Below are 22642 nucleotides of genomic sequence, written 5' to 3' on the forward strand. Positions count from 1 at the left end.
TAAATTGTATACAATAACAAAACTTCGAGTACAGTAGTTTACAGTGCACGAAGAAGTCCCAAGGTAAAGCAAACGAAGTAGAGTTGCTCTCCTTCACCAAACACAATGTCGAAAGCAGCAACGGTTCCCGTGGCATTTCAAGACCGAGAAAAGCCTCAAGAGGTTCGGCTTTCAAATATTATGGCGGCTCGCTCAGTCGCCGATGCGATTCGAACTAGTTTGGGACCGAAGGGAATGGACAAAATGATTCAAACAGGAAAAGGTGAAGTTATTCTAACAAATGATGGTGCAACTATTTTGAAGCACTTGTCCGTCCTTCATCCCGCTGCGAAGATGCTGGTCGACTTAAGTGCCGCACAAGACGTTGAAGCTGGTGATGGTACGACCAGTGTAGTTATCTTAGCAGGATCCATGCTCGCATGCGCTGAGAAGCTTTTAAAAAAGGGAATTCACCCAACAGTTATCGCGGAATCTTTTCAAAGAGCAGCAGGTTTTACTGTTGATTGCATGAAAGAGAATGCTTTGGCCATTGAGCTGTCTGATCGTGAATCACTCTTAAGGGCAGCAACCACATCTCTAAATTCCAAAATTGTTTCACAATACAGTAACCTTTTAGCTCCAATTGCTGTAGATGCCGTATTAAAGGTCATTGACCCTCGTGTTGCGACAAATGTGGATCTGAAGGATATTCGTATTGTTAAAAAATTAGGTGGTATTATTGACGATACCGAGTTAATTCCCGGATTGGCTTTGACACAAACGGCAGTCAAGAGCGCTGGCGGTCCCACAAGGATTGAAAAGGCTAACATTGCGCTTATTCAATTTCAATTATCTCCTCCCAAACCCGATATGGAAAATCAAGTAGTAGTCAATGATTACAGACAGATGGATAAGATTCTTAAGGAAGAACGTCAGTATCTTTTGAATATGTGCAAAAAAATAAAAAAGGCAGGTGCCAATGTTATTCTCATACAAAAGTCAATTCTCCGGGATGCTGTTAATGATCTTGCTTTACACTTTTTGGCCAAACTCAAAATTATGGTAATTAAAGACATTGAGCGTGATGAGGTGGAATTCATTTGTAAATCTACTGGATGCAAACCTATTGCTGATATTGAATCCTTTGCAGAGGATAAACTAGGACATGCGGATTTAGTAGAAGAGACATCTTCTTCTGGTGAAAAAATCGTAAAGTTTAGTGGTGTTAAGAATGCTGGAAAAACAGTCTCCATATTATGCCGAGGTGCTAATCTGTTGACTTTAGAAGAGGCAGAACGCTCTCTTCACGATGCTCTTTGCGTTATCCGCTGTCTTGTCAAGCAGCGTGCTTTGATTGCAGGTGGCGGTTCTCCCGAAATTGAGGCCGCTCAGCGTCTTTTGGAGCATGCACGTCAGCTTGAAGGACGTGAGGCCATTTGTATCCGTGCATTTTCGGAAGCTTTAGAAATCATTCCTGTTACACTAGCTGAGAATGCAGGATTGAATGCTATTCAGGTTGTTACTGAGTTGCGTAGTCGTCATGCTAACGGTGAAAAGACTGCGGGTATTAATGTTCGTAAGGGTATAGTGACCAATATTTTAGAAGAAAACGTTTTGCAACCCTTGCTCGTCAACATTAGTGCAATACAGCTGGCTGCTGAAACGACCAAGATGATCATGAAGATTGACGACATTACCTTAGCTCGTTAGGGTTTCGTCTCCCTTCCGAAAATTGGATTACAGGAAAGAGAAAAGAAGAATTTACATTGTTAAATCTTGATAAAGAAGAGTTGAGAAGTTTGGTATAGTAACATATAATGAGTCTATTATTAGGTTTAATTCGTTCTTTGGTGATTATTGATAAGGTATTTGAAGGCAAGTAGACGGCCTGTTTACTTTAAGGTATAAACTATGTTATCAAATACGGCAGTAAGTACAGCTTTTCAGACAAAGAATTAGTAAAAGCACACAGATTTGCAAAATTAAGTTGAGACTAGAGAAGAAATGTGTGAGTTAAGTTGTACTTTTAATGACACGGTGTCGATACCAATGCGGTCAATCGATGTATGGTTAGCTTTTATAGAGTCTTTAGTAGATAAATTAATAAATGAATCGATAAAAAAATTGTTAAATATTGTATCCAAAAAACGAACGATAAAACTTTTGAGTTCATAATGTCTAAATCGGTTTTATCATAAATTTGCATTGCTGAAAGCTTCATTGCTAGATCCACCTTTTGAAGCGGCTTTTTTTCTGAGAGAGCTTTTTTTTACTTAAAAAACTTAGGGATATAATTGAAGCAAAAAACGTTTTAAGGACGTATGCGTGGACCACGGAAGCGCTTTGCCAAGGGAGGTACAATTGCTGCAGTAAGAGGAACTCTAGCAACAACAAGAGCTTTATGAATCCCGTAAGCAAAGGCCAGTTCCGTCCAAATGCTAGAATGGTACGCCTCCGGTTCTCCTGATGCTGTTGATTCAGGAATTTCCCAGTTAAAATATCGACGAATACTATTCAAGATCGAATGTTCAAGGTAGCCAATTCTCTCTGCACCCAAGGTACGCACAAGGACAAACGAAGCAGAAAAATCAAGCACTGAAATACCAATGTAGACTCCCAAAGACCACCATCCATACTTTTTCGTAAGTTCTTTTACTCTCTGGGTAATAGTTAATCGAGGAGGCGGAGAGGAAGAAGGAGGAATCGAAGAAGAAGAAGATATTGATCGTCTTACAGGCACATTATAAAGTGGAAGAGTTGGAGCTCTTCGAAATGGCAGTCGTACGGATTTCAAGTTTCGCCAAAGATTGCTCATTCCCAACGAATTGTCAACCGCAAAGTTATATCCTTAGAATATGGAATATCTTATTCAACAATTGAATAAAAAGGTAATGTAAGTTTTGCTTTCAGAGAGACAAAACAAGGATGTTCATCAGATGTCTTACCATTACAACCATCTCTCTATATGTATGATATAGACATAATTAAGGACGAATGATATAATATGTTATAAATACATAAGAGTAATAAAAATAGATGCGCTATATTGGAATACTGTAAATTATTATTATAGAACAACTGGAATCCGGGTATGCTCAAATATTTATCTTTTGAAAAGTTAATTGGCATGTGACTTTTGTTATCACAACCTTCATTGTAGAAAAGAAAAATAAAGAAAAACTTATATTCGTTTTCATAAACAGAATTTCTCTCGTTAACAGATCGTTAAGTCTCAGTAAAGGAATAATAAAAATATTACTTACGATCGGTTATATGCGATAACTCGCTAAATTACTTTTATACACCGCAGAGAAGCGCAATGAAAATGAGCATAAACATTCCAGTGCGCTATGCATTGCTTAACGGATTAATCTGCAAATCGTCAACCAAAGTGTTAAAGATGAATTGATAATTTATTCGTTGTTTTATAGATATTGGGGGTATTGCGTGTATTGTGTGCTAAAGAAGAAAGCACAATAAACAAATAAATAAATAAGTTACTCCTCGGATAGGGATTTGGGAAGTGCAAGCACTCTGTGCAGATCCTTGTTTCTCTTCCGTCTTCTAGAAGTTTTAGCTAAGTTGCGGTTAAAGACTGACCGAAATTCAAACGAACGAACATCATTGTATACCAGCACCATGCGTCTCACCTAGGGCTTTCCAAATGAAAGCTATTCATCTCGAAGCTCATGTCAGTGAATGCTCTCATTCCTATGGCATCTCGAAGCTTTTCTTTGAGATAAACAGTATCAGAAGAATCGATGGGAATTCCGTAACCCTGAATAAATGTTAAGCACTGCTCTCTAGTTAGGTTATCTATATCTTCGATCGTCCGCAAAGGAGGCAAATCGGCCTGGGGTAAACTGCCATTTAGAAAAGGCACGACGATGGCCGGATAACCAGTTGCTCTCCTTCTCATGTTTTGGGACCGCTTTAAATCCATGTCTGATTTAAAAGAACGAGCATCTAAATTCTCTAGAAATTGTTTAATATCATACAAATCACTTGGAATGCGTGGCAGATTAGAAGATGGTGACAGGGTATTTCTTTGATGGATGGAAAAGACACTGTTTTCCCCACTCAACGCTCTTTTCAGCTTACTCGGTTTATTGGAATAATTTGGGTTATTTTCTATTATCCTTTCAGTTGTTGTATTATCGCTTTGAGGAAGGCGTTTGATTTGGTTTTCTTCGCTTAGAATTTGGGCCAATCTGCTATGTCCACAGTCTTGAGATGATTCATAAAGCTCATTCTCTTTTACAAAGCTCCTAGCTTGATAATTTTTAGGATCTTGATTATCCGTATTAAGGGCTTGCCCATGATAATCGGTATCAACATGAGACTCATGTCTTGCAAGCCCTGCGTAAGAAACGTCAACTGGTTTTTTGCGAGAAACAGCTTTTGCTTTGACTATATTCTCTTCTGTTGAGAGCATGTTTGTATTTGATTCACCCTTATTTGCCATCCGTTTGGCCTTATCAATTTTTTTTCCCAATAAATACACATTTTCAATTTTTTGCCAATTTTCTTTTTTCATCTTGAAAAGTTGCTCGAAAATAGTAAAGACAATCAATAATATTATTCCCTTAAAGGGGAACTACTTCCATACAGAAAAGATGTTGTACTGGATCATTTATAAACTCCCATGACATGTAAACAGATGTGAATCCCTGACAATTGAGAGCCATGTTTTAAACCGTTAAAATTTTTAACGCGCTTTACCGATGTTTTATATGCTCTAAATTGTATGTACAAAGAATGAAATATCTTGTGAACATAAAGGTTATTTAAGAATTTAGGCTGAGATATTTTATAGTGAAAGCATAAAAACCGTTTTGTATACATAGCCGATTATTCTACTGTCTATACCAATCATTGTCTTATTTTAACCATTGGGTATTGAAACCGAGTTCTATTTACTAAGAAAACACTTAGTATAATTCTTTTTTTTGTATTTGTCTGAGAGATTAATCAAGTACGAACTAAAGAAATCTCTTGTCATATATTTTCCTTTGTGTAAATAGCTAAGGATGACTGTTACAATATTGCCCATAGCGTTCTATAACTTCTGGTGGATCAATCGCAATCATTTTTCATTTCAAAGAATTACTAATTGGGTCTATAGAAAAATCATTTCTTTTTATTTCAGACTATTTTGTTTGTCATTGAATTTCCTACATTAGCTGCTCTGGTTTATTGTATCATTAACTTTTAACATAAAGAACCTCAACAAGTCATGCTAATTTGACATTATAGAATGTAAGTATATTAAATTATGATAAACTATTTATTGCAAAAGCAGGATGGATAGTACATTATAGAGCATAGAAATTGTTGCAAAGAAATCCACAGTTTATTATCTAAGATATTTACTTTATGGAGATATTAATTTAGAAGGCTCATAGCCGTATTTTTTTGCATTATAAGCCATTTGTTTCACTGGCTTTATATAGTCAATATGCGACTCATAAATTCATTAGAGTTATTCTCTCGCGAAAAATCATTGAAATGTGGGGCCTGATCATTGTTGTAGATTTAAGCAACATATAACCGAAGCTAATGAGAACAAATTGAAGCAGAGTTTTTCTGAATACCAAATACATTTTTGATACTCCAGGGTTGCAGAGTTTTTGCCTTCAGAGCCCATTGCAAGTATGTTCGGTTTCTAAGGGTTTCCTCACTTCATACATAGTTAGATTTGTTCCTCAATTCTTAATTTTTCGCTGACTTCGTGACGCTTTCTACTATAATCATGTTACAAACTAATATATAAACAAACTAGTGACCTTTAGGATTAAACGAGAGGCAAGCACAAACCACTTGTTCCATTCAAGTTACTGCAATATTTTTATGGAAGATATTAGAAAATTAGCAGAATACTCACCAAGTTTGTCACAATGCAAGACGATGGCAAAAGATCCTTAAGCTCATTCCATATTAAAAATGTCGTAAGTTAGTAAAATTTAAAAATAGTCAAGTCCTTCATTTTGAAGTTTTTTGTTTATTACTCGACCAAAAACAAATTGCCTTGCAATCGTTACCTTTTATGCTTTAGCACCTATAATTATCCTGTAGACAGAAATTACCTTTTATATAGCAAACATTATTATACCCAAATAATATTTAACATTGAAATCTTCATAAATAAATGAATAAAGTATGGTAAAATATTATTTACATCCCCCTATACAGCTATATGGCTCAACCTTTATACAGTAATAAAATGTCTAAGTAGTCCTGCATGTTATGATAGAAACACCCAAAGCCTTCACTCTAAACTTCAAGGAATTTACTGCTTGCTTTTGTCGTACACACTCCTATAGTAAGGCATCTTATATTCCATATGGATCCTCGACACTGGGGATGTAAGTACTGACTTGTAGTTTGAAATGGCAAGTCGGTCGTCTATATCGACATGATTTTATAACTAAATTCCTGTAAAAAAGAGAAACAAAAATGATATTTTAATGCATAAAACAATTTCCCGTTAGAGTATTTTTAATTATCAGTATTCCAAAAAAAAGATTTCTAGTCTTCAAATAAACCAATGCGTGATAAATACTGGAATTGGGGAATATAAAGATCCAAGTTAAATTTAATTGATTTTGTAAAAGCACTAAGTTCTGTAGGTTGACTTTTTAATTGTCTAGCTAACGTAAGTTTGGTAAGAGATGCTGGTTTGTTTACACTAGATATACGCTGACACTCAGATTTCACCTACAACTTCATGCTAAAAAGGAAATGCGAAATTGTAAACGGAACTGAGTTATTGATTATCGTTACTAGATGCTGAAATGCTAGAATTAAAAACAAATGTTATTCAAGACCCTGAATTAAAGGATTCATTAGATTTGCAAGAGAATGATCGGGTTGAAATCATTGGAGATGCTGTGCATTATATTGTGAATGACCATTTAAATCGTGTATTTAATTATACCGTAGATCAACAAAAGATACATGCTGCCCTTATTACTACATTTGCATCTGGAAAAAAGGCAATTGTTGTGATTCTGGACGACATTGGATATGTATACTATGTGGGCGACAATAATAATGATTCTTATATTATAAACGTTCCTTTTTCAACAGAAAGCGCATGGAGTTCACCAAGTGGACTATATCTTCAGCGTCATCGTTCGAGCGATGAGAATCTGAATACTGACTTGCCTCATATTTTTTGTCTAAACGATCCTTTAGATGAACTTACGTTAATAAAATTTGACGGAAAAAAAATACTATCTCTGTTTGATTCAATCGTTTATGTCGTGGGAGAGATCGTCGTAACACATAATAAAAAAGAAAAAAAATTGAGTTTTTGGAGGAGTCGCTTTATTGATCCAGAGTCAGACCAGTCAATAAAAAGCTCACGTAACAGAAGAAGGGAAAGCTCTTTTTCTCGTGAAAAGAATCCTGACTTAACTCGCTCTGATTCTATCCATTATACCGCCAATACTCGTCTTTCTGAAAAATTCGAGGAACAAGGACTCGCTTATTCGACCATATTTTCTCACATAGAGTCTTTTCCTATCACCGGAAGTACTTCGTTTGATTCAATCCTTGGAAATGGTGTTTTGGTCATCACCACTTTAGTGAAAGAGCTTGAAAAAGGCTACATGATGTTGTTTCGCCTTGTTCGTGACAGATCTCCTTACTTCTTAGATTCGCTTCAACTACATGCAATAAATTTGAGTGCTATTAAATCTAAGCATTTGCAAAAAATTGTTGTTCTGTCTTCAAAGGGGAAGGTGAGTCTCGAGTCTCCAATGTCGCCATCTTTGCCTATTGAGGGTACCTTTCGTTCATTTCGTGTGCATGGTGCCACACTTTACTTAGAGGACACCGATGGAGTGCAGAGGTATATATCTCTAGATAACAGAGCATCCAATAGCTTGGTAAAATGGTGTTTAAGTGTTATTCGTTATGTTTTGCCCTTGCGTGAATATGAAATTTTTTATACTGGACATCTTTACGCGCTTTTTGCTTTTAAGCTTAGCCATGATGAGGCTTTCATATCTTCAATACTCGCCTGTTTCACTTTCTTTTCTCGAGATAAAGTTCATGTTGAACCAATTGAAGATTGCAATGAAGCTTACAGTCTGTCCTCTAAGTTTCATTTTAAAAAAGAAATACTTATTGCTTCTCAGCTCTCATCTCATCTTGATTACTCAACATTCAAAAATTACTTGATGCCCTTAGCTATTACCTTACATTTTATATCTGAAGAATTGCGGTTGGATTCGGTTGTAAAGCCTCGTAAAGATCAGCTTGTAGCTTTATTACTTCAAATCACCACGTGGTTGAAGTGGCCACGGTATTGCGAGTATTATAACTTTGATATCGCTGAAACATTTCTATCTATACCCTTATCGATTCAAGTTGATGTTGAGGAACCTGTTGGTCCAACATCGATTTTACAGTGGATTATTGAATGTTTAAGGTCGCAATCTACAGTACCTTTTTATGGCTTGGAAAGTTATGGGCTACCACATTCTTGCTCTACTATGTTTCCCCAAACCCTTTCTTTAATGCAGTTACTCGATTGCTTGCTAAATCCTAATATGACCCTTCAAAACTTAGTTGAAGAAATGGTACGGTTAGGAATTTCAAGAAAGAGGTGTGAAAGATACCCATTTGGAATTTTATGCATTATTTTTACAGTACTCGAGATTGCCGCTGAAGAGTATTCTCCGAATTGGGAAAGCGAAGAGCTTCGATTAGTCAATCGCCTTGACGTTGATTCATTCTTACATCCAAAGACACCTAAATGGGTTTTTAATAAGCAGGATCAAGAAGTCAAAGAAATAAAAGCACTCACTAGTACAGTTACCGATTCTACACTTGTTGACACGCAGTCGTTTCATCCTTATAAGGTTGTAACGGATATGATTTTTAGAGAGGATCGACGACTGGCAGAAGTGAATAAACTTTTAAATTATTCAAGTCAAATCACCATAATGACTGAACACTTTGATGTCGACTTGAGTTCAGTACCAATGCAACAAAAAGTTGCTCAATGCATTTGCGTTAGAACATTGTCCGTGCCAATTGGAGCGGGTATGCTTACGTATGGTAGTAAAAATCCTTTACCTACGGAAAAGGTCACTCCACGATTATTTAATTTTACATTGCACTTGCATCCTGGAACTTTAATTATACAACCTAATAAAGAGTTCGTAACACAGGAATTAACCGAGTGGCCAGAGTTTAATGTTGGCGTTGCATTAGGATTATCGATATCTAAGTTTTCAAAGGAAATAAACACTAGTTGGATTATGTTCAATCGACCTGAAACTTTGACTGCTTACCATGCGGGATTTCTTTTTGGTCTAGGGCTAAACGGTCATTTAAAGGCCCTTGCTACCTGGCATTCTTTTATTTATCTTACTAGCAAGCATGATACAACCAGTATAGGCCTTTTACTTGGACTTGCATCCTCGTATTTGGGGAGTATGGATGCAAAGGTTACAAAATTGCTAAGTGTGCACATTTCAGCATTACTGCCAGTTGGATCTAATGAATTGAATATTTCACCATTAACTCAGACTGCAGGAATTCTAGGAATTGGTTTATTATTTCATGATTCGTGTCATAGACGCATGTCTGAAGTGACCATGGAAGAGATTTTGGCTTCTAATGAAAGCGAACTAAAGAATGAAGGCTATAAGTTAGCTGCTGGATTTTCTCTTGGTTTAATTAATTTAGGGAGAGGATCTAATCTTCCAGGCATGTCTGATTTAAAACTCGTTTCAAGGCTACAAGTGGGAATATCTAGTCAGGCTACATTTCAGTCTTTAGAAGCCGGTTCTCCCGGGGCCATTATGGCTTTGACTATGATATATATGAAGACTAATGATTTGGAAGTTGCGAAAAAAATTGATATTCCTAAATCGCGATATCTTCTTGATTTCTATCGTCCAGATCTAATACTTTTGCGAGTTGCCGGTAAAAACTTAATTATGTGGGATGAAGTCAAAGCAGATTATGAATGGGTGAAATATCAAATTCCTGATATAATGCTCTCACAATTTGATTTACAGGAAAAAAAGGTTCTCTCTTCTGACGACTTGCTGCTTTATAATGTCTTAGCAGGGATTTGTTTTTCTTTAGGTTTAAGGTTTGCTGGAACGGGTAATCCGAAAGCCAAGGAAATTCTCATCAACTTTTTAGATAGCTTCATTCGGTTGTGTCATCTGCCTGCTAAAACACACGATGAAAGAGTAACTGCAGTGACTGTAATTCGCTGTACACAAATTGTCGCTTTGTCTTCTTCTTGTGTTATGGCGGGTTATTGTGATCTAGATGTTTTGAGAAGGTTAAGAGTACTACATGGGAGAATGGAGCCTGTGAACTACGGGGCTCAAATGGCTACTCATATGGCGCTCGGAATTCTTTCGCTAGGTGGAGGAAGGTATAGTTTGTCTCGCAGTAATTTAGCAATCGCGGCTTTGTTAATATCATTTTATCCGCAATTTCCCAGGACTACTCAAGATAATCGTGCACATTTGCAAGCTGCTCGAAATTTGTGGGCTTTAGCTGTGGAAGAACGTTGTATTATCCCGAGAAATCAAGATACCAAACAGCCATGCATAGTGCCATTAAATGTTGTTCAAAAAAGCGGCGCAGTTCAAAAACTAGAAGCGCCTATACTTTTGCCGCCGTACGATAGCATTAGTTCAGTGTCGACGTTGGGTGATAAGTATTGGAATTTAAAAATTGATTTGGACAATAACAGTGATTACCGTGAACTATTAAGGGAATCACAAACACTGACACTGATGCCTTATGACCGAACAAGTTCAAAAGAAGAGCCACTTAATCTATTCCCTAAGCTTAAAGATACCTCAAGCCCACTTTGGAACTTGGTAAAAACAAGCAGGTTGTTCCAAAGCTCGAATAGCCCCTTAAACGTTGCATCGTTACAAGAATCAAATAATAAAACTTCTCTAGGCGTTAAATTACTCCTGTCTATGGACTTTGATAATTTAACTAGAGACCGTTTATTAAGTTTGCAAATACTGTTACAATTTTTTGAGTCTTGTTGGACTGGTGTGCTCTTGAATAAGTTTCACTCCCGTCAATATCTTTTCCTTTCTCGTGATTTGGTAGAAGATTTGAGTTTGAGAGTATGGGAGTATGTGTATTCTCATAATCATAATGAAGAATCTGTATAATTATGAACTACGTTTATTAATTATATGATATGCTAATGGGCTGAATGGTTTCCAAAAATCTTTTCCATCATATCAATCCTTCAAAAGGAAAATTGAAGTTTAAAAAAATAGAACCCCTTAAAATTAACGACTTGTATAAATACCTTAATGTCTCAATTAATATACAAGGTGGCATATCCAATGCAACACTTTTTTCACGATCATGATTAATAGCTATCTTCAAATAATGGTTTGTTAAAAGGAAATCGAAGTTAATAATAAATTGTTAATTGGAATACTGATGCTCAAACTATTTCACTGGGCAAAGTAAAAAGAATATTATTGCGACAACTACTAAGCACCCATGGTTCTTCAAGGGGTAATACCGCCTGTCTCAAGGCGCCGTTGAAAATAGATTAGCTTTTTTATCCTTTTTCTATATCTTTTCCCTCCTTTCGTTAATTAATTGATTTAAGCATGACACTTCGAGCTACTAACTAACACTATATCGTTGTATGCTGTTTACATAAGTTCTTGATGTTCGAATCTATGACTTTCGAGTAACGGTTCCAAATATTATAATTTAATGAATTACACCCGATAATTAATACACTGTATTAAACCATCTAAATCCACCTGACGAATTCAATCTTAAAATTTAAATAGAAGTCTTTAAATCCGACATGCACTGAGATGCTGAAGTTTTGTAACGATCTACATTAAATTCCCCTATTATAATTTACGTACGATTATTCGCCTCATTAAAAATTCCTTCGTTTTTGAGGGGTAGTAAGGGCATGACTTCAACCTTGCATCCTATGACACAACACTTCTTTCGTTAGCAAAACACAAATTGAAGCTTGCGAACGCATAGGAAGTGTGAATAGCTCGTTTCTCGAAAGCCGCTAATTCTACAAAAGCTTTCTGTATCAAAAAGACTTGTAGTTTTACTTAATACACCTTTGGTTCTGCGCTAAGAGTGAAAGGCTCAGTATTGTTGTGAAAACCGTGAATCTGTAACGTCGGTTTATGTTAATTTGTATTTTTGAACGCTTGCTATAACTATTGTTATCTATTTTTGTCTGCTATAGATTATCTTTGAAGGACTCAGAGTCGATTTAGCTTATCTTCTTATTTTTTGTCTCAGGTGTATCGAATTATCGTTCGTGTTCATTTGTACTTTTGGAATAACAGTTTGTTAGACATTAAGTTGCTTCCAATTTTACTTTGAAGGATTTCGTTTGCCCGGATTGATTGAGCAAACGAGTATTATTTGTCTTTATTCTTGTTGGGTTTTTACTTGTGTTGAGCGACTGGAATTTCACTTAAAATAGTTTCTTTTCTGCCGCTGTCCTCTTTATTTTAATAAATTATTTAGAGGAAGTAAATTTCGCTCTTTCTATCTACGCTGATTCTTTATTTATTTTTGCTTCGCTATAATAAGCAGCGCACCAAAAAAGAACTCTAAGATTACTGCTATTGTTGCGGTTTATATACATATATTCGAAGGTTGTTCAAAGGTAACGACCTTTTTGCCTCGACCTCTTTTAACCTTATTCTTGTTTTCGGGTACTTTATAAGTTTGACGAACGATTAGTGAATTTTAATTATCTTTTCGTGTATAAACGCTATTTCACATTTGTACTCATGGATACGACTGCCGTTGCTTCCAAAGGAAGTACTAACGTGGGTTCTTCAACTGACACTCTATCTACAAGTGCCTCTTTGCATCCATCTATGAATGCCGGCAGCGTTAATGAATATTCGGAACAGCAGCGACATGGAACAAATTCTTTTAATGGCAAACCCTCTGTTCATGATTCTGTTGGTAGTGATGCAAGTGTAAGCAATGGTCATAATAACCATAATGAATCAAGTCTGTGGACTTCGGGCATCCCTAAAGCTTTGGAAGAGGCCACGAAAAGCAAAAAACCCGACAGCTTGGTTAGCACCAGTACGTCTGGCTGTGCAAGTGCCCATTCTGTTGGTTACCAAAACATCGATAATTTGATCCCTTCACCTCTTCCTGAAAGCGCGAGTAGAAGTAGTAGCCAAAGCAGCCATCAAAGACATTCGCGGGACGGTCGTGGTGAACTAGGTTCAGAACACGGAGAGAGACGGTCAGCTATGGATGGGCTACGCGATCGCCATATTCGTAAAGTTCGGGTTAGTCAGCTGCTCGATTTACAGCGTCGAAGGATTCGTCCTGCTGACCACACCACAAAAGATCGATATGGAATACAAGATTTCAATTTCTTACAAACATTGGGCACTGGCTCGTTTGGTCGAGTTCATCTCGTTCAGTCGAATCACAATCGCCTGTATTACGCCATCAAGGTTTTAGAAAAGAAAAAAATCGTTGATATGAAGCAAATAGAGCACACTTGCGATGAGAGATACATTTTATCCCGTGTCCAACACCCGTTCATTACCATTCTATGGGGTACTTTCCAAGATGCCAAAAATCTGTTTATGGTCATGGATTTTGCTGAAGGAGGAGAGCTTTTTTCTTTGCTTCGTAAATGTCATCGATTTCCCGAAAAAGTTGCCAAATTTTATGCAGCAGAAGTGATCCTTGCTCTTGATTATCTTCACCACAATCAAATCGTATATCGAGATTTAAAACCCGAAAATCTTCTTCTTGACCGGTTTGGTCATTTGAAAATTGTGGACTTTGGTTTTGCCAAACGCGTCTCTACTAGCAACTGTTGTACTCTTTGTGGTACCCCCGATTATTTAGCCCCGGAAATCATATCTTTAAAACCGTACAACAAAGCTGCAGATTGGTGGTCCCTTGGTATTCTTATCTTTGAAATGCTTGCGGGTTATCCTCCATTTTACTCTGAGAATCCAATGAAGTTGTATGAGAATATCCTTGAAGGCAAGGTCAACTATCCATCGTACTTTTCTCCTGCTAGTATTGATTTGTTGAGCCATTTACTTCAGCGAGACATAACCTGCCGCTATGGAAATTTGAAAGATGGTAGCATGGATATTATTATGCACCCTTGGTTCCGTGATATCAGCTGGGACAAGATCCTTACTCGGAAAATTGAGGTTCCGTATGTTCCTCCCATTCAAGCTGGAATGGGTGATTCCAGTCAATTTGACGCTTATGCTGATGTAGCTACGGATTATGGAACATCTGAAGATCCTGAATTTACTTCTATCTTTAAGGACTTTTGATGTTTTGTGCCACGTTTGTTTTGTTTTAAGATACTCGAATGCTTATTGATTCATTGTACTATTGCCTTAAAGCGTTGAGCAACGAATGCCTATTTGATTTAGTGCAATGCAAGTGACGTTTGTAGCACTGATTTTGCAATTCACCAATATTGGCTTCAGTTTTTTGTGCTGGTGTAATGGACCGACTTTATGTTTGGATGGGATATGATGATCTCAGTTGAAGCTATTTATTTTGATGTTTTTCCAGGCAATTAGCCTGCTCTGATGTATTTCCACTCCATTTTATTTATATATTCTGTTTTTTTATGGTTATGTTAAACCCCAAGTCATTTCTTCTTCATGTTGAACAGACAAAAGAGCATTGTTTGTTGAAACTGTGCAACAACTAGATACATATATCCGCTAATAATCATTGAATTTCCTTGTATCTATAATTAATGGTGGTTTCATTCGTAATTGGTTGGTAAATTATTTTGTTGAATAAATAATAATGTAAAATGATAAAAGAATCTATCAGTATATAAGACATATTACAAATTATAAATATTAGTCTAAATTTTTCAAAATCACACACTTAGCGTAAATGTTCGTCCTTAATCATCGCGGTCCTAAGCACAGGCTCCCAAAAAGTAATAGTTACCATATTCAATCCACATTAACAGGTAAGCTTTCGAAAATCTTCTTTATAAGCTATAAGAAATTTGTGCCAAACAGTTAACTCATTAGCATGACAGTCAATAAATATTATAATTAGCATCGGCGATAGATAAAAAGACAAGAAAAGTCAAAAGAGTTTTGTTTTTAAGAGTTTTTAGCTCTTTGTAAAAGTGGTAAATACTACATAATTCTTTCCCACCCAGGAATAATATTTGTTTGCAACGACGAAGGATCATTATCTCCCTGAACATTTTCAACATGATTTTCACGAAGGAATTGTACAGATGAACGAGTATTAATGCGTAAAGCTTCATAAGGGTCTGCTTCAAATTTTCCTTTCAATACCCTTAGTACCATGCGAGGGAGCAAAATCGGTAAATCGCTTTGGTTAGCATGTACTGTTCCATCATAAACAAACACGTGGGAATATTTTTTTAAAGGAACGACAGACATTTTCTCATCAGCGGATTCGCCTGCGTTTTGGTTTTCTGAATCCTTGTTTACAAGCCAACTTTCGAGAGCTTGAAAATTGTCGACAAACCGACGAAATTCGTAAGATATAATCATGAGCGTAGGATACCTCATCGTACTCAAATGGAGCTGGCGTACGGGAAGCATCCATATATCGTATAAAATGGAGCACTTAAACTCAGTGTGAAACATATAGTCATTATATAAGGACTTGGTAGAAGAACCGGAAATGAATGCGCAAGTAGCGGCACCAAAAGAATGACCAGCAACAATCAATTCTCCTTGAGCGGTATTCAAATTACCCTTCATGGATTGGAAAACAGAATTATAAAAAGAAGAGTCCACAGAGCAAAGAAAGGGTAAGTTTTCGTCCGGAGTTCCAAGGTCATTGATATTTCGAATCATCTGGAGGGCTATTTGGATTTCCTGCTGTCGAAATAAAAGTCGTTCATTCTGAAGCACAACCGTAGCGTCTGCATAAAAGTCGCTTATCTCGCGATACTGAACAACGTACGGGGGTTCTTCAGGATGTAATGGATCACGCACTGTAGATATGATGGCCGAGTTATCTCTATGCTCCATGGCCAAGACGACGATACCATAGGAAGCGATTGTACCACATAACGAAGAATACACATTTCTCGAGCCAACCAATCCATGGCTGAAGATAAATACTGGCAGTTTCCCATTGTTCGGTGGATGAAACAACTCTCCTTTGTAGACGGGCAAAGCTAAGTTGGTCAAACCAGAAGCGAACGCACGAAGAAGCCACCAACGAAAACCTTTCGCAACTTCGGGTATACCCTCATGGAATGGTAACCAAAGCTCATCGGTGCGAGGCTCTACATCTTTTGTTGGGTCCAATGGATAAAAAATGCGTACTTTTACGGTTCTTAGTTTGTGTTCAATGGTTTTATATTCACATCGAAATTCCTCTGGAACACTCAGCTCTAAGACTAAAGACCCCACAGGCAAGGGACCACAGTAGGCAGGTAATTGCTTTTTCGAAGAAAATCCCAATCCCATTTCTACCTAACAAATAAGAATGTAATGTAGAAATATATAAATTTATTTTATTTTAAAGAATGAAAGATTGTGTCAAAAACGATTCAATCAAATTACAAGAGCACAGTGATGATGTATTGTTAATTGCTATGATCACTGTAGTAGGAATAGAATGGAATAATGCCAGAAACAAAAACAAAATATCTCTTTCGTTAACAAGCACTTATAAACATAAATAAAAAAAATAAAATTAATAAATTTTTGGCCTTGCAAGGTAATATGAATCTGTCTGCTGCAAATTTTAATTTTTGGTACGATTCGTACGATTGTGGTAGAAGAAGGAAGACGATGGAAATTGACGAGCATCTATATATAAAGTAAGGGGTTATGATGAAAGATGTCCTTTTAGCCGGTTCGTTTTTATAATGTACAAATCAAAGCAATTGACTCAATAATCAACTTTTGGCATAGGAAAAGGGTTACTTGCACAGCAATTCGAGCTTAAACCGCTTCCATTTGGAGGTCCATCTCCTCGGTCAAATTACTATCTTTTGAAGGAGCAACAGGCTCGTTTTTCTCATGAGCATTGGCTATTGACGGTGTGAAATCCTGTGATGAGTGAGATGACACAGTTGAAGCAGCGTGAAATGACATTGCGTATTCGTCAAGTTCTTTGTCTAAATCTTCGTGTGAAATTGAATTATTAGAAGACTTTTTTGAAGAAGAACGAAATGATCTGTCGTCTTTTTTTGAAGAACGGTTGAATCCTCGGTTCGAACGAGAAGACCGGCTTGGTTTGCGGGCTGAATGTGGCATGTCGGAAATCCGATCGAATAAGGAAGGTGGAGACTTTTTCGAAATTTGAATTTCGGAGCCCTTCAAGTTCGTAGATTGAAGCGTCTTCTGGGCATCTTCAGCATCTTGGGAAGTTTCAAAGTAAACATCGCAGGAGCCTTCAGAGCGACCTGCACGATCATAGTTCATAATCACGCGAATTGGATGGAAATTTTCAAACAAAGACTTAAGAAAAGGTTAGTTTATTAATAAAAAAAGCGATTCGAAATCGGAACAAAGCTCTACTTAGCTTGACAGGGAGATTTTTTGTCAGGTTCGTTTCATAATCTTCAATCGAAAACTAAAAGCGAGGCTTTTGAAAACATAGTAAACATATATCACTTACCAAAACATCTTTTTCCAAAACCTGATAATGTAAGTTTTCCACACGAACCCCAAATCGATTTTCTGAGCTAAGATTGCTGTGTTAGTATATAATGATAATAACAGTGCATGTAGACTAAGAGCTAATAGAGTAATAAAAAAGTTTACAGCTTATCTTATAAATTCAAAACATACTGTTGTCTTTTCTGTAGGTGAGTGGTCCTTGGATGAGCATCCTGCTCTTGATCCAAGTCATGCTGCCACGGGCCATCGTCTGGACTAGAGTTGTGTTCTTTTGATGCTCTTTTGAATTTGTAGGTCTTAAAAAGTAAAAAATTAGTAAATAAACACTTAATCCTCGAAATTAGCATACCAATCGCGATTTTTTGGAAATACGATTTTGAGATCCCCTTCGCCGACTGTGCTTGTGATCAAAACCATTCTAGGATTGTTAAAACAAATATCGAAAATAAAAAAATTTACCGTTCTTTCATTTATAATTTCGTCCAAGGACTTTTCCAGCGACATTTGAAAATTGGTACTTGGCACGAAAATGTCGACTGGTAAAAATTAACCCGGGGCATTCCAAAAAGGAGATTTCCATACCAATTGCAGATTTTCCTGACATAAATTAATATATGCACCTCTTTTTTTATTGTTTTTTAGCTCTCCTTATTTTTCATTCATCTTGCACTACGGTCCTAGAAAGTGTATCTTTCGCCAACAACCCATCGTCTTTCTGCAATTGCTGTTTTCCTTACATTTAAACAAATTCTTCTAATTACTTTCTTATTCTTAAAATATTCAATATTCTTTAGTTGATTTAAATTTTTGGGTCCATCTACCAATAGTTTGTTAGACTTTGCCTTCAAACATGAATTTTCGTCCAGAGCAGCAATATATACTTGAAAAGCCTGGTATTCTTCTCTCTTTTGAGCAATTGCGCATTAACTTCAAACACATTTTGCGGCACTTGGAGCATGAATCGCATGTGATCAATTCCACATTGACAACGTTGATCAGTCAAGAGAATGCATCAATGGATGAAAAAATAGAAAAAATAGATTCTCTCCTTTCAAGAGTCAGTACTGTAAAGAAGAAGGTAAGTTTGATTGATTCTTTTTTTGAGTTGGATATTTGTAACTTACATGGTTCTTTGTGTAGATGAAGCATTTGCATGATTGTGAAGCTCTGTTTATCAAGCAAACTAAGTCACGACTGTTGTTCATGAATCGTCTTCAAGGAATTCGTGACATGGAATCTGCGGATTTTTTAGATTGGTCAAGAGTCAGACTGAATCGTTTAGTTGCTGATTATATGATGGCGAATGGGTACCATGGGGCAGCTGCTCTACTTTGTAAAGACTCTCAGTTGGAGAATTTGGTTGATTTAGGCATATATAAGCGTTATCAGCTCATTCACGATTCCATTCTTCAACAGGAGCTCAAAGAGGTTTTGTCTTGGTGTTCGGAGCATCGAGCAATTTTAAAAAAAAATAATAGTACATTAGAGCTTGAGGTCCGACTACAGAGATTTATAGAATTAATAAAAAGTAAAAAACTTTGCCAAGCCATTGCATTCGCCAAAGCGCACTTCGGTACTTGGGCAAATGAACATCCTGCTCGACTACAGCTAGCGGCTGCCCTACTAGCTTTTCCTGAATTTACGAATGGTTCACCATATTCGGTAAGTTTACATTGAGAGACCTCTGCTCTTAGCTTATACTGACAAATTAGTTGCTTCTATCCGATGACCGATGGGAATATTTGGCTTCCTTGTTTACCAGCAATTTTACTGCCGTTCATAATATACCGTCTGTACCTCTTTTACATGCATTGTTAGCTGCTGGTCTATCTTCCCTGAAAACCCCGTTGTGTTATCTTGACGCGAATGATGATAATCCTTTAGCATTACAATCCCAGACTGTGAAACAATGCCCTGTATGTACGCCCTGCTTAAATGACCTTGGCAAAGCTCTTCCTTATGCCCATATTACTCAGTCTGCGATAGTGGATTCTCTGACAGGCGAAGGACTTGACAGCGACAATTGTCCTGTTGCTTTCCCGAACGGTCGAGTTTATGGTATCCAGAGCCTCATAAGTTGGAACGAAGCTAATGGGACTAGAGAAGGATTTCTTAGAGACCCTTATTCTGGCAAAGAGTTTCCATTCCAACTTCTTCGTAAAGTTTATGTGGTTTGATACTGTTTATTCTATAACGCATTTTCTGTGAGTTAAGGATTTACACTTTTTATGATGACGCTACGAGATTTATATGTTTATCTTTAATAATGATAGTAATTTATATTATTAAATTCACTTCCAGTATCCACCTTTACCATAGGTTATCCCTCAATCATGTAAACCCAAAACCTAATTAAATATACCTATATAAGATGCCCCAAAAGGAAAAGCATAAACCGAATATAGTAATCAATATCTTACTTTATTTTCCTTTTTTCACGAGCTACGTGTTCTCGTAAAACTTTTTGCTTTTGAACAAGACTTCGTCCAGCTTTACCTTTTAATTTATGCTTAATCATCATAAAGTTCTTGTTACGTTGTTTTCTTTTGTTAGAAAGACTTGTTGGGTTAAAACCTGCCTTTTTAGATGAAAATTTATCACGTCCTTCACGTCCTTCCATGACACTAGCAATACGGGCTTCTCGGTCGTTCTTAGCCTTTTTTCTAGGACCTTCAATTTCATCAGCCTCAACGGCATCGTCTGGCCTCTTTAAAGAACGCTTAGGTCCATTGACGAGACGATCAACACCCGCTTGCTCCCTAAGCTCTTCCAACTTTTTCAAGTCATTAGGTGTCAAAATAGATTGAGACGCAAGCTCGGTCATTCTATCAACTAGTTCCTTTTGTGAAGAAGATCCTTTCTCATCTGATTCTTTTCTTGCAGTGGCCTTCTCTTCCTCTTCATCGCTGTCACTTAATTCAATATTGTCATCACTATCGACATCGATCCAGCCACCACTATCATCAGAATTCTGTCCATCTTCTGAAACTTCCCAATTATCCCAATCGTCTCCATTTTCTCCTTCTTCTCCGTGTTCAGCTTTATACTGAGCTAAAAGTTCCAATCCTTGGATTCCGTGGGTGACGTTTAACTCCTCACCATACTTCAAAGGTGTACGATCTTTCATCTCAATAGAAGCAAGCTTACCACGATCCTTTCTTTTCAACATGTCGGGAGCAACTTCACGATACAGAGTGATGAGACTACGACTAGCCATCATAACACCTTTATCCTTACTAGATTTGTACTCAGTTAGATCCTGAAGAAGGTCGGGAGTCATTGCCAAAGGCGCACGAGCACAAACTTCACGAATAGCATTAATACCAGCACAAACAACCTCATTGGCGACACCTGAAGTAACGAATTCGTCGGCAATTTTTCTAACTAACGGTTCAAGCGCATCTGGAGGTACGAATTCATGGGAAGCTTGAGCGAGACATGCTAAAAACTGAGTAACGTCTCTCTGGTGGGGTGTCAAATATTTCATTAAAAAAGAATAAAGACCTAGGACTGTAAGTTTGTGAGAACCTACCAATCTGGTAAGGAGTCGAAGGACCACCAGTTTTTGATCCATTGACAGACGGCTTTTTGAGCTAGCCAAGTGCTTTTCAAAAAGTTCTTCGGCAAATCCTTGAGGGTCATGAAGAAGCTGTAAAGCCGGAAAGTTAACGTTTGTGGGGACGTTTTGTTTTCCTCGCTCTTTCTTCTTTACAACTGCGCGAGCACGAAGCAAAGCAGCCTCACGGGATTTTGTCTTTTTATTTACATTAGCTTGATGCAAAAGCTTGGAAACATCTGGACCCTCATCATCAGATTCCTCCTCCTCTTCTTGATTGTCAGCACCTAAGAAAAAGTAAATCCCTGCAAGCATAACTTTGGGGTTTGATGATAGTGCGGCAGATTTCATGATGTTTACGGCACGTGCATCACCGGACCAAACATTCCTTTTCCATAAATCACGAACCATTTTGACAGCCCAAACACCTGATAATTCACTTGCTGAATATTCTCGCTTTTGTCCAGAATAATCAGTATGTGTTGCTGAACCACTACCCGAACCGTCAACCAAAGTAAACAGAGCAGACTGAACAGCTTTATTCAACTTATCATTTTTGGCTTGTTTATTGGCATTCCGAATGGTGAGAGATACCTGTTGATACAAAAGTTCGCGAACACCACGAGTAGGATTTTCACGGAAAAGCGGGAAAAAACATTGTAGTAATGTAATAGGAGATATTACTGTTTTATTTTTTAACAGAACAAGGCATAAAACGATTTTTTCACAAAGTTCGAAAGGGAATATTGTGTGGTTTTTTTGTAATAGCTCAATTAATTCGCTAGGAAAGTCGGCAGTAACATCATGATAATAATTACAAGTTTGGGAAATGAAATCGATTAATGAACAAAATTCGGAAATGTCTGAAGATGGATTAACAAGAAAAATTTCGCGCGCGGTTTCATAGTGATTCCATTGCTGCAAAAATTCTTCTCTGTAGGATTTTGGATCCTTTTTGACCAGATGTTGTAGATGAGGAAGATTGTTAGGTAAAACAGCAGCAGTGCGTCTTTTCACCATATTAATGTATCTTTGTGAAAATATAAATCATAAACTAGTACAAATAATCAATTAGTGTAGCAATACCAGTAACAGGCGAAAAAAGCCCTTAAAAAAATTTTTAACCGGGATATAATAAACAACCAGCAAGCCCAGGTCTAGCAATATAGACTGCTTATTTTTAATAAGTATTAATCAATTCTATTAAAAAAAGTGATAGACGAGTAAATGGGATATTGCAATCACAATTTATAACTGAAAAATGAAACAAAAAAATTAACGGTAGAAATTTAAGCTAAGAAGCAAATTTTCAATAATACTTATGTAAACTTTAGGAAAACAAACAGAAAGAAAAAAATTCTTGCTTTAAGTGAATCAGACTTGTTTTCCAATTAGTGTTGTTGTGGTTGGTTATAGACAAGCAATATTTTGCACCAGCGATAAAGTACCTGCTCTT

The 22642-nt window shown here is 37.0% G+C and overlaps 9 protein-coding genes and 11 long non-coding RNA genes across 20 annotated transcripts; 10 read left to right on the forward strand and 10 right to left on the reverse strand.

The window, feature by feature from the left end:
* Window positions 1-95: 95 nt before the first annotated feature.
* On the forward strand, window positions 96-1880 carry cct4 (chaperonin-containing T-complex delta subunit Cct4). Its single transcript, NM_001021064.3, has one exon. It carries the CDS (start codon window positions 106-108, stop codon window positions 1687-1689), a length of 1584 nt encoding a protein of 527 aa, NP_595155.1. The 5' UTR covers window positions 96-105; the 3' UTR covers window positions 1690-1880.
* On the reverse strand, window positions 155-2917 carry nat2 (N alpha-acetylation related protein Nat2). Its single transcript, NM_001021065.3, has one exon. The coding sequence runs from the start codon at window positions 2792-2794 to the stop codon at window positions 2291-2293; it is 504 nt and encodes a 167-aa protein (NP_595156.1). The 5' UTR covers window positions 2795-2917; the 3' UTR covers window positions 155-2290.
* Window positions 2366-2800, forward strand: SPOM_SPNCRNA.4696. Its single transcript, NR_194054.1, has one exon. It is a non-coding gene; the product is annotated as a non-coding RNA (long non-coding RNA).
* Window positions 2918-2940: 23 nt separating the features above from the next.
* On the reverse strand, window positions 2941-4605 carry mug2. Its single transcript, NM_001021066.3, has one exon. It carries the CDS (start codon window positions 4514-4516, stop codon window positions 3626-3628), a length of 891 nt encoding a protein of 296 aa, NP_595157.1. The 5' UTR covers window positions 4517-4605; the 3' UTR covers window positions 2941-3625.
* SPOM_SPNCRNA.1351 lies at window positions 3588-4773 on the forward strand. Its single transcript, NR_150226.1, has one exon. It is a non-coding gene; the product is annotated as a non-coding RNA (long non-coding RNA).
* On the forward strand, window positions 4739-6081 carry SPOM_SPNCRNA.1352. Its single transcript, NR_150227.1, has one exon. It is a non-coding gene; the product is annotated as a non-coding RNA (long non-coding RNA).
* SPOM_SPNCRNA.4697 lies at window positions 5289-5973 on the reverse strand. The gene has a single exon (NR_194055.1). It is a non-coding gene; the product is annotated as a non-coding RNA (long non-coding RNA).
* A 613-nt stretch (window positions 6082-6694) lies between the features above and the next one.
* Window positions 6695-11822, forward strand: cut4 (anaphase-promoting complex platform subcomplex scaffold subunit Apc1). Its single transcript, NM_001021067.3, has one exon. It carries the CDS (start codon window positions 6774-6776, stop codon window positions 11148-11150), a length of 4377 nt encoding a protein of 1458 aa, NP_595158.1. The 5' UTR covers window positions 6695-6773; the 3' UTR covers window positions 11151-11822.
* On the reverse strand, window positions 6902-7918 carry SPOM_SPNCRNA.4698. The gene has a single exon (NR_194056.1). It is a non-coding gene; the product is annotated as a non-coding RNA (long non-coding RNA).
* On the reverse strand, window positions 8385-10931 carry SPOM_SPNCRNA.4699. Its single transcript, NR_194057.1, has one exon. It is a non-coding gene; the product is annotated as a non-coding RNA (long non-coding RNA).
* SPOM_SPNCRNA.4700 lies at window positions 11457-11869 on the reverse strand. The gene has a single exon (NR_194058.1). It is a non-coding gene; the product is annotated as a non-coding RNA (long non-coding RNA).
* Window positions 11870-12776: 907 nt separating this feature from the next.
* Window positions 12777-14742, forward strand: pka1 (cAMP-dependent protein kinase catalytic subunit Pka1; the record flags this gene model as incomplete). The annotated part of the gene is made up of 1 exon (NM_001021068.3): window positions 12777-14742. One exon carries the CDS (start codon window positions 12777-12779, stop codon window positions 14313-14315), a length of 1539 nt encoding a protein of 512 aa, NP_595159.1. The 3' UTR covers window positions 14316-14742.
* A 45-nt stretch (window positions 14743-14787) lies between these two features.
* On the reverse strand, window positions 14788-16778 carry plg7 (1-alkyl-2-acetylglycerophosphocholine esterase). Its single transcript, NM_001021069.3, has one exon. It carries the CDS (start codon window positions 16467-16469, stop codon window positions 15153-15155), a length of 1317 nt encoding a protein of 438 aa, NP_595160.1. The 5' UTR covers window positions 16470-16778; the 3' UTR covers window positions 14788-15152.
* SPOM_SPNCRNA.4701 lies at window positions 15470-16445 on the forward strand. Its single transcript, NR_194059.1, has one exon. It is a non-coding gene; the product is annotated as a non-coding RNA (long non-coding RNA).
* Window positions 16604-17784, forward strand: SPOM_SPNCRNA.1353. The gene has a single exon (NR_150228.1). It is a non-coding gene; the product is annotated as a non-coding RNA (long non-coding RNA).
* On the reverse strand, window positions 16739-18150 carry tho4 (THO complex subunit). The gene is made up of 5 exons (NM_001021070.3): window positions 18090-18150; window positions 17980-18048; window positions 17802-17926; window positions 17629-17695; window positions 16739-17468 (listed from the first exon to the last, which is right to left on the reverse strand). The coding sequence occupies exons 1-5, from the start codon at window positions 18132-18134 to the stop codon at window positions 16950-16952; spliced, it is 825 nt and encodes a 274-aa protein (NP_595161.1). The 5' UTR covers window positions 18135-18150; the 3' UTR covers window positions 16739-16949.
* Window positions 18151-18318: 168 nt separating this feature from the next.
* Window positions 18319-19998, forward strand: gid9 (ubiquitin ligase complex subunit). Its single transcript, NM_001021071.3, has 3 exons — window positions 18319-18708; window positions 18771-19292; window positions 19343-19998. Exons 1-3 carry the CDS (start codon window positions 18481-18483, stop codon window positions 19805-19807), a joined length of 1215 nt encoding a protein of 404 aa, NP_595162.1. The 5' UTR covers window positions 18319-18480; the 3' UTR covers window positions 19808-19998.
* On the reverse strand, window positions 18563-19806 carry SPOM_SPNCRNA.4702. Its single transcript, NR_194060.1, has one exon. It is a non-coding gene; the product is annotated as a non-coding RNA (long non-coding RNA).
* Window positions 19884-22600, reverse strand: sda1 (SDA1 family protein). The gene has a single exon (NM_001021072.3). It carries the CDS (start codon window positions 22204-22206, stop codon window positions 20047-20049), a length of 2160 nt encoding a protein of 719 aa, NP_595163.1. The 5' UTR covers window positions 22207-22600; the 3' UTR covers window positions 19884-20046.
* SPOM_SPNCRNA.1354 lies at window positions 20009-22230 on the forward strand. The gene has a single exon (NR_150229.1). It is a non-coding gene; the product is annotated as a non-coding RNA (long non-coding RNA).
* Window positions 22601-22642: the final 42 nt, after the last annotated feature.

The sequence above is a fragment of the Schizosaccharomyces pombe genome, assembly GCF_000002945.2.
Source record: "Schizosaccharomyces pombe strain 972h- genome assembly, chromosome: II".
NCBI lineage: Eukaryota > Fungi > Ascomycota > Schizosaccharomycetes > Schizosaccharomycetales > Schizosaccharomycetaceae > Schizosaccharomyces > Schizosaccharomyces pombe.

What these genes read in the sequence shown, in the direction of transcription:
- cct4 (NM_001021064.3), top strand. Translation starts at nt 106, where the DNA reads ATGTCGAAAGCAGCAACGGTTCCCGTGGCATTTCAAGACCGAGAAAAG.
- nat2 (NM_001021065.3), bottom strand. Translation starts at nt 2,794, where the DNA reads ATGAGCAATCTTTGGCGAAACTTGAAATCCGTACGACTGCCATTTCGA.
- mug2 (NM_001021066.3), bottom strand. Translation starts at nt 4,516, where the DNA reads ATGAAAAAAGAAAATTGGCAAAAAATTGAAAATGTGTATTTATTGGGA.
- cut4 (NM_001021067.3), top strand. Translation starts at nt 6,774, where the DNA reads ATGCTAGAATTAAAAACAAATGTTATTCAAGACCCTGAATTAAAGGAT.
- plg7 (NM_001021069.3), bottom strand. Translation starts at nt 16,469, where the DNA reads ATGGGATTGGGATTTTCTTCGAAAAAGCAATTACCTGCCTACTGTGGT.
- tho4 (NM_001021070.3), bottom strand. Translation starts at nt 18,134, where the DNA reads ATGTCGCTGGAAAAGTCCTTGGACGAAATTATAAATGAAAGAACG. An exon ending in CACCTACAGAAAAGACAACA is followed by an intron (nt 17,696 to 17,801) that starts GTATGTTTTGAA and finishes CAGCAATCTTAG; the next exon opens with CTCAGAAAATCGATTTGGGG. An exon ending in TTTTGGAAAAAGATGTTTTG is followed by an intron (nt 17,469 to 17,628) that starts GTAAGTGATATA and finishes CCTTTTCTTAAG; the next exon opens with TCTTTGTTTGAAAATTTCCA.
- gid9 (NM_001021071.3), top strand. Translation starts at nt 18,481, where the DNA reads ATGAATTTTCGTCCAGAGCAGCAATATATACTTGAAAAGCCTGGTATT. An exon ending in TCAGTACTGTAAAGAAGAAG is followed by an intron (nt 18,709 to 18,770) that starts GTAAGTTTGATT and finishes TTCTTTGTGTAG; the next exon opens with ATGAAGCATTTGCATGATTG. An exon ending in CGAATGGTTCACCATATTCG is followed by an intron (nt 19,293 to 19,342) that starts GTAAGTTTACAT and finishes CTGACAAATTAG; the next exon opens with TTGCTTCTATCCGATGACCG.
- sda1 (NM_001021072.3), bottom strand. Translation starts at nt 22,206, where the DNA reads ATGGTGAAAAGACGCACTGCTGCTGTTTTACCTAACAATCTTCCTCAT.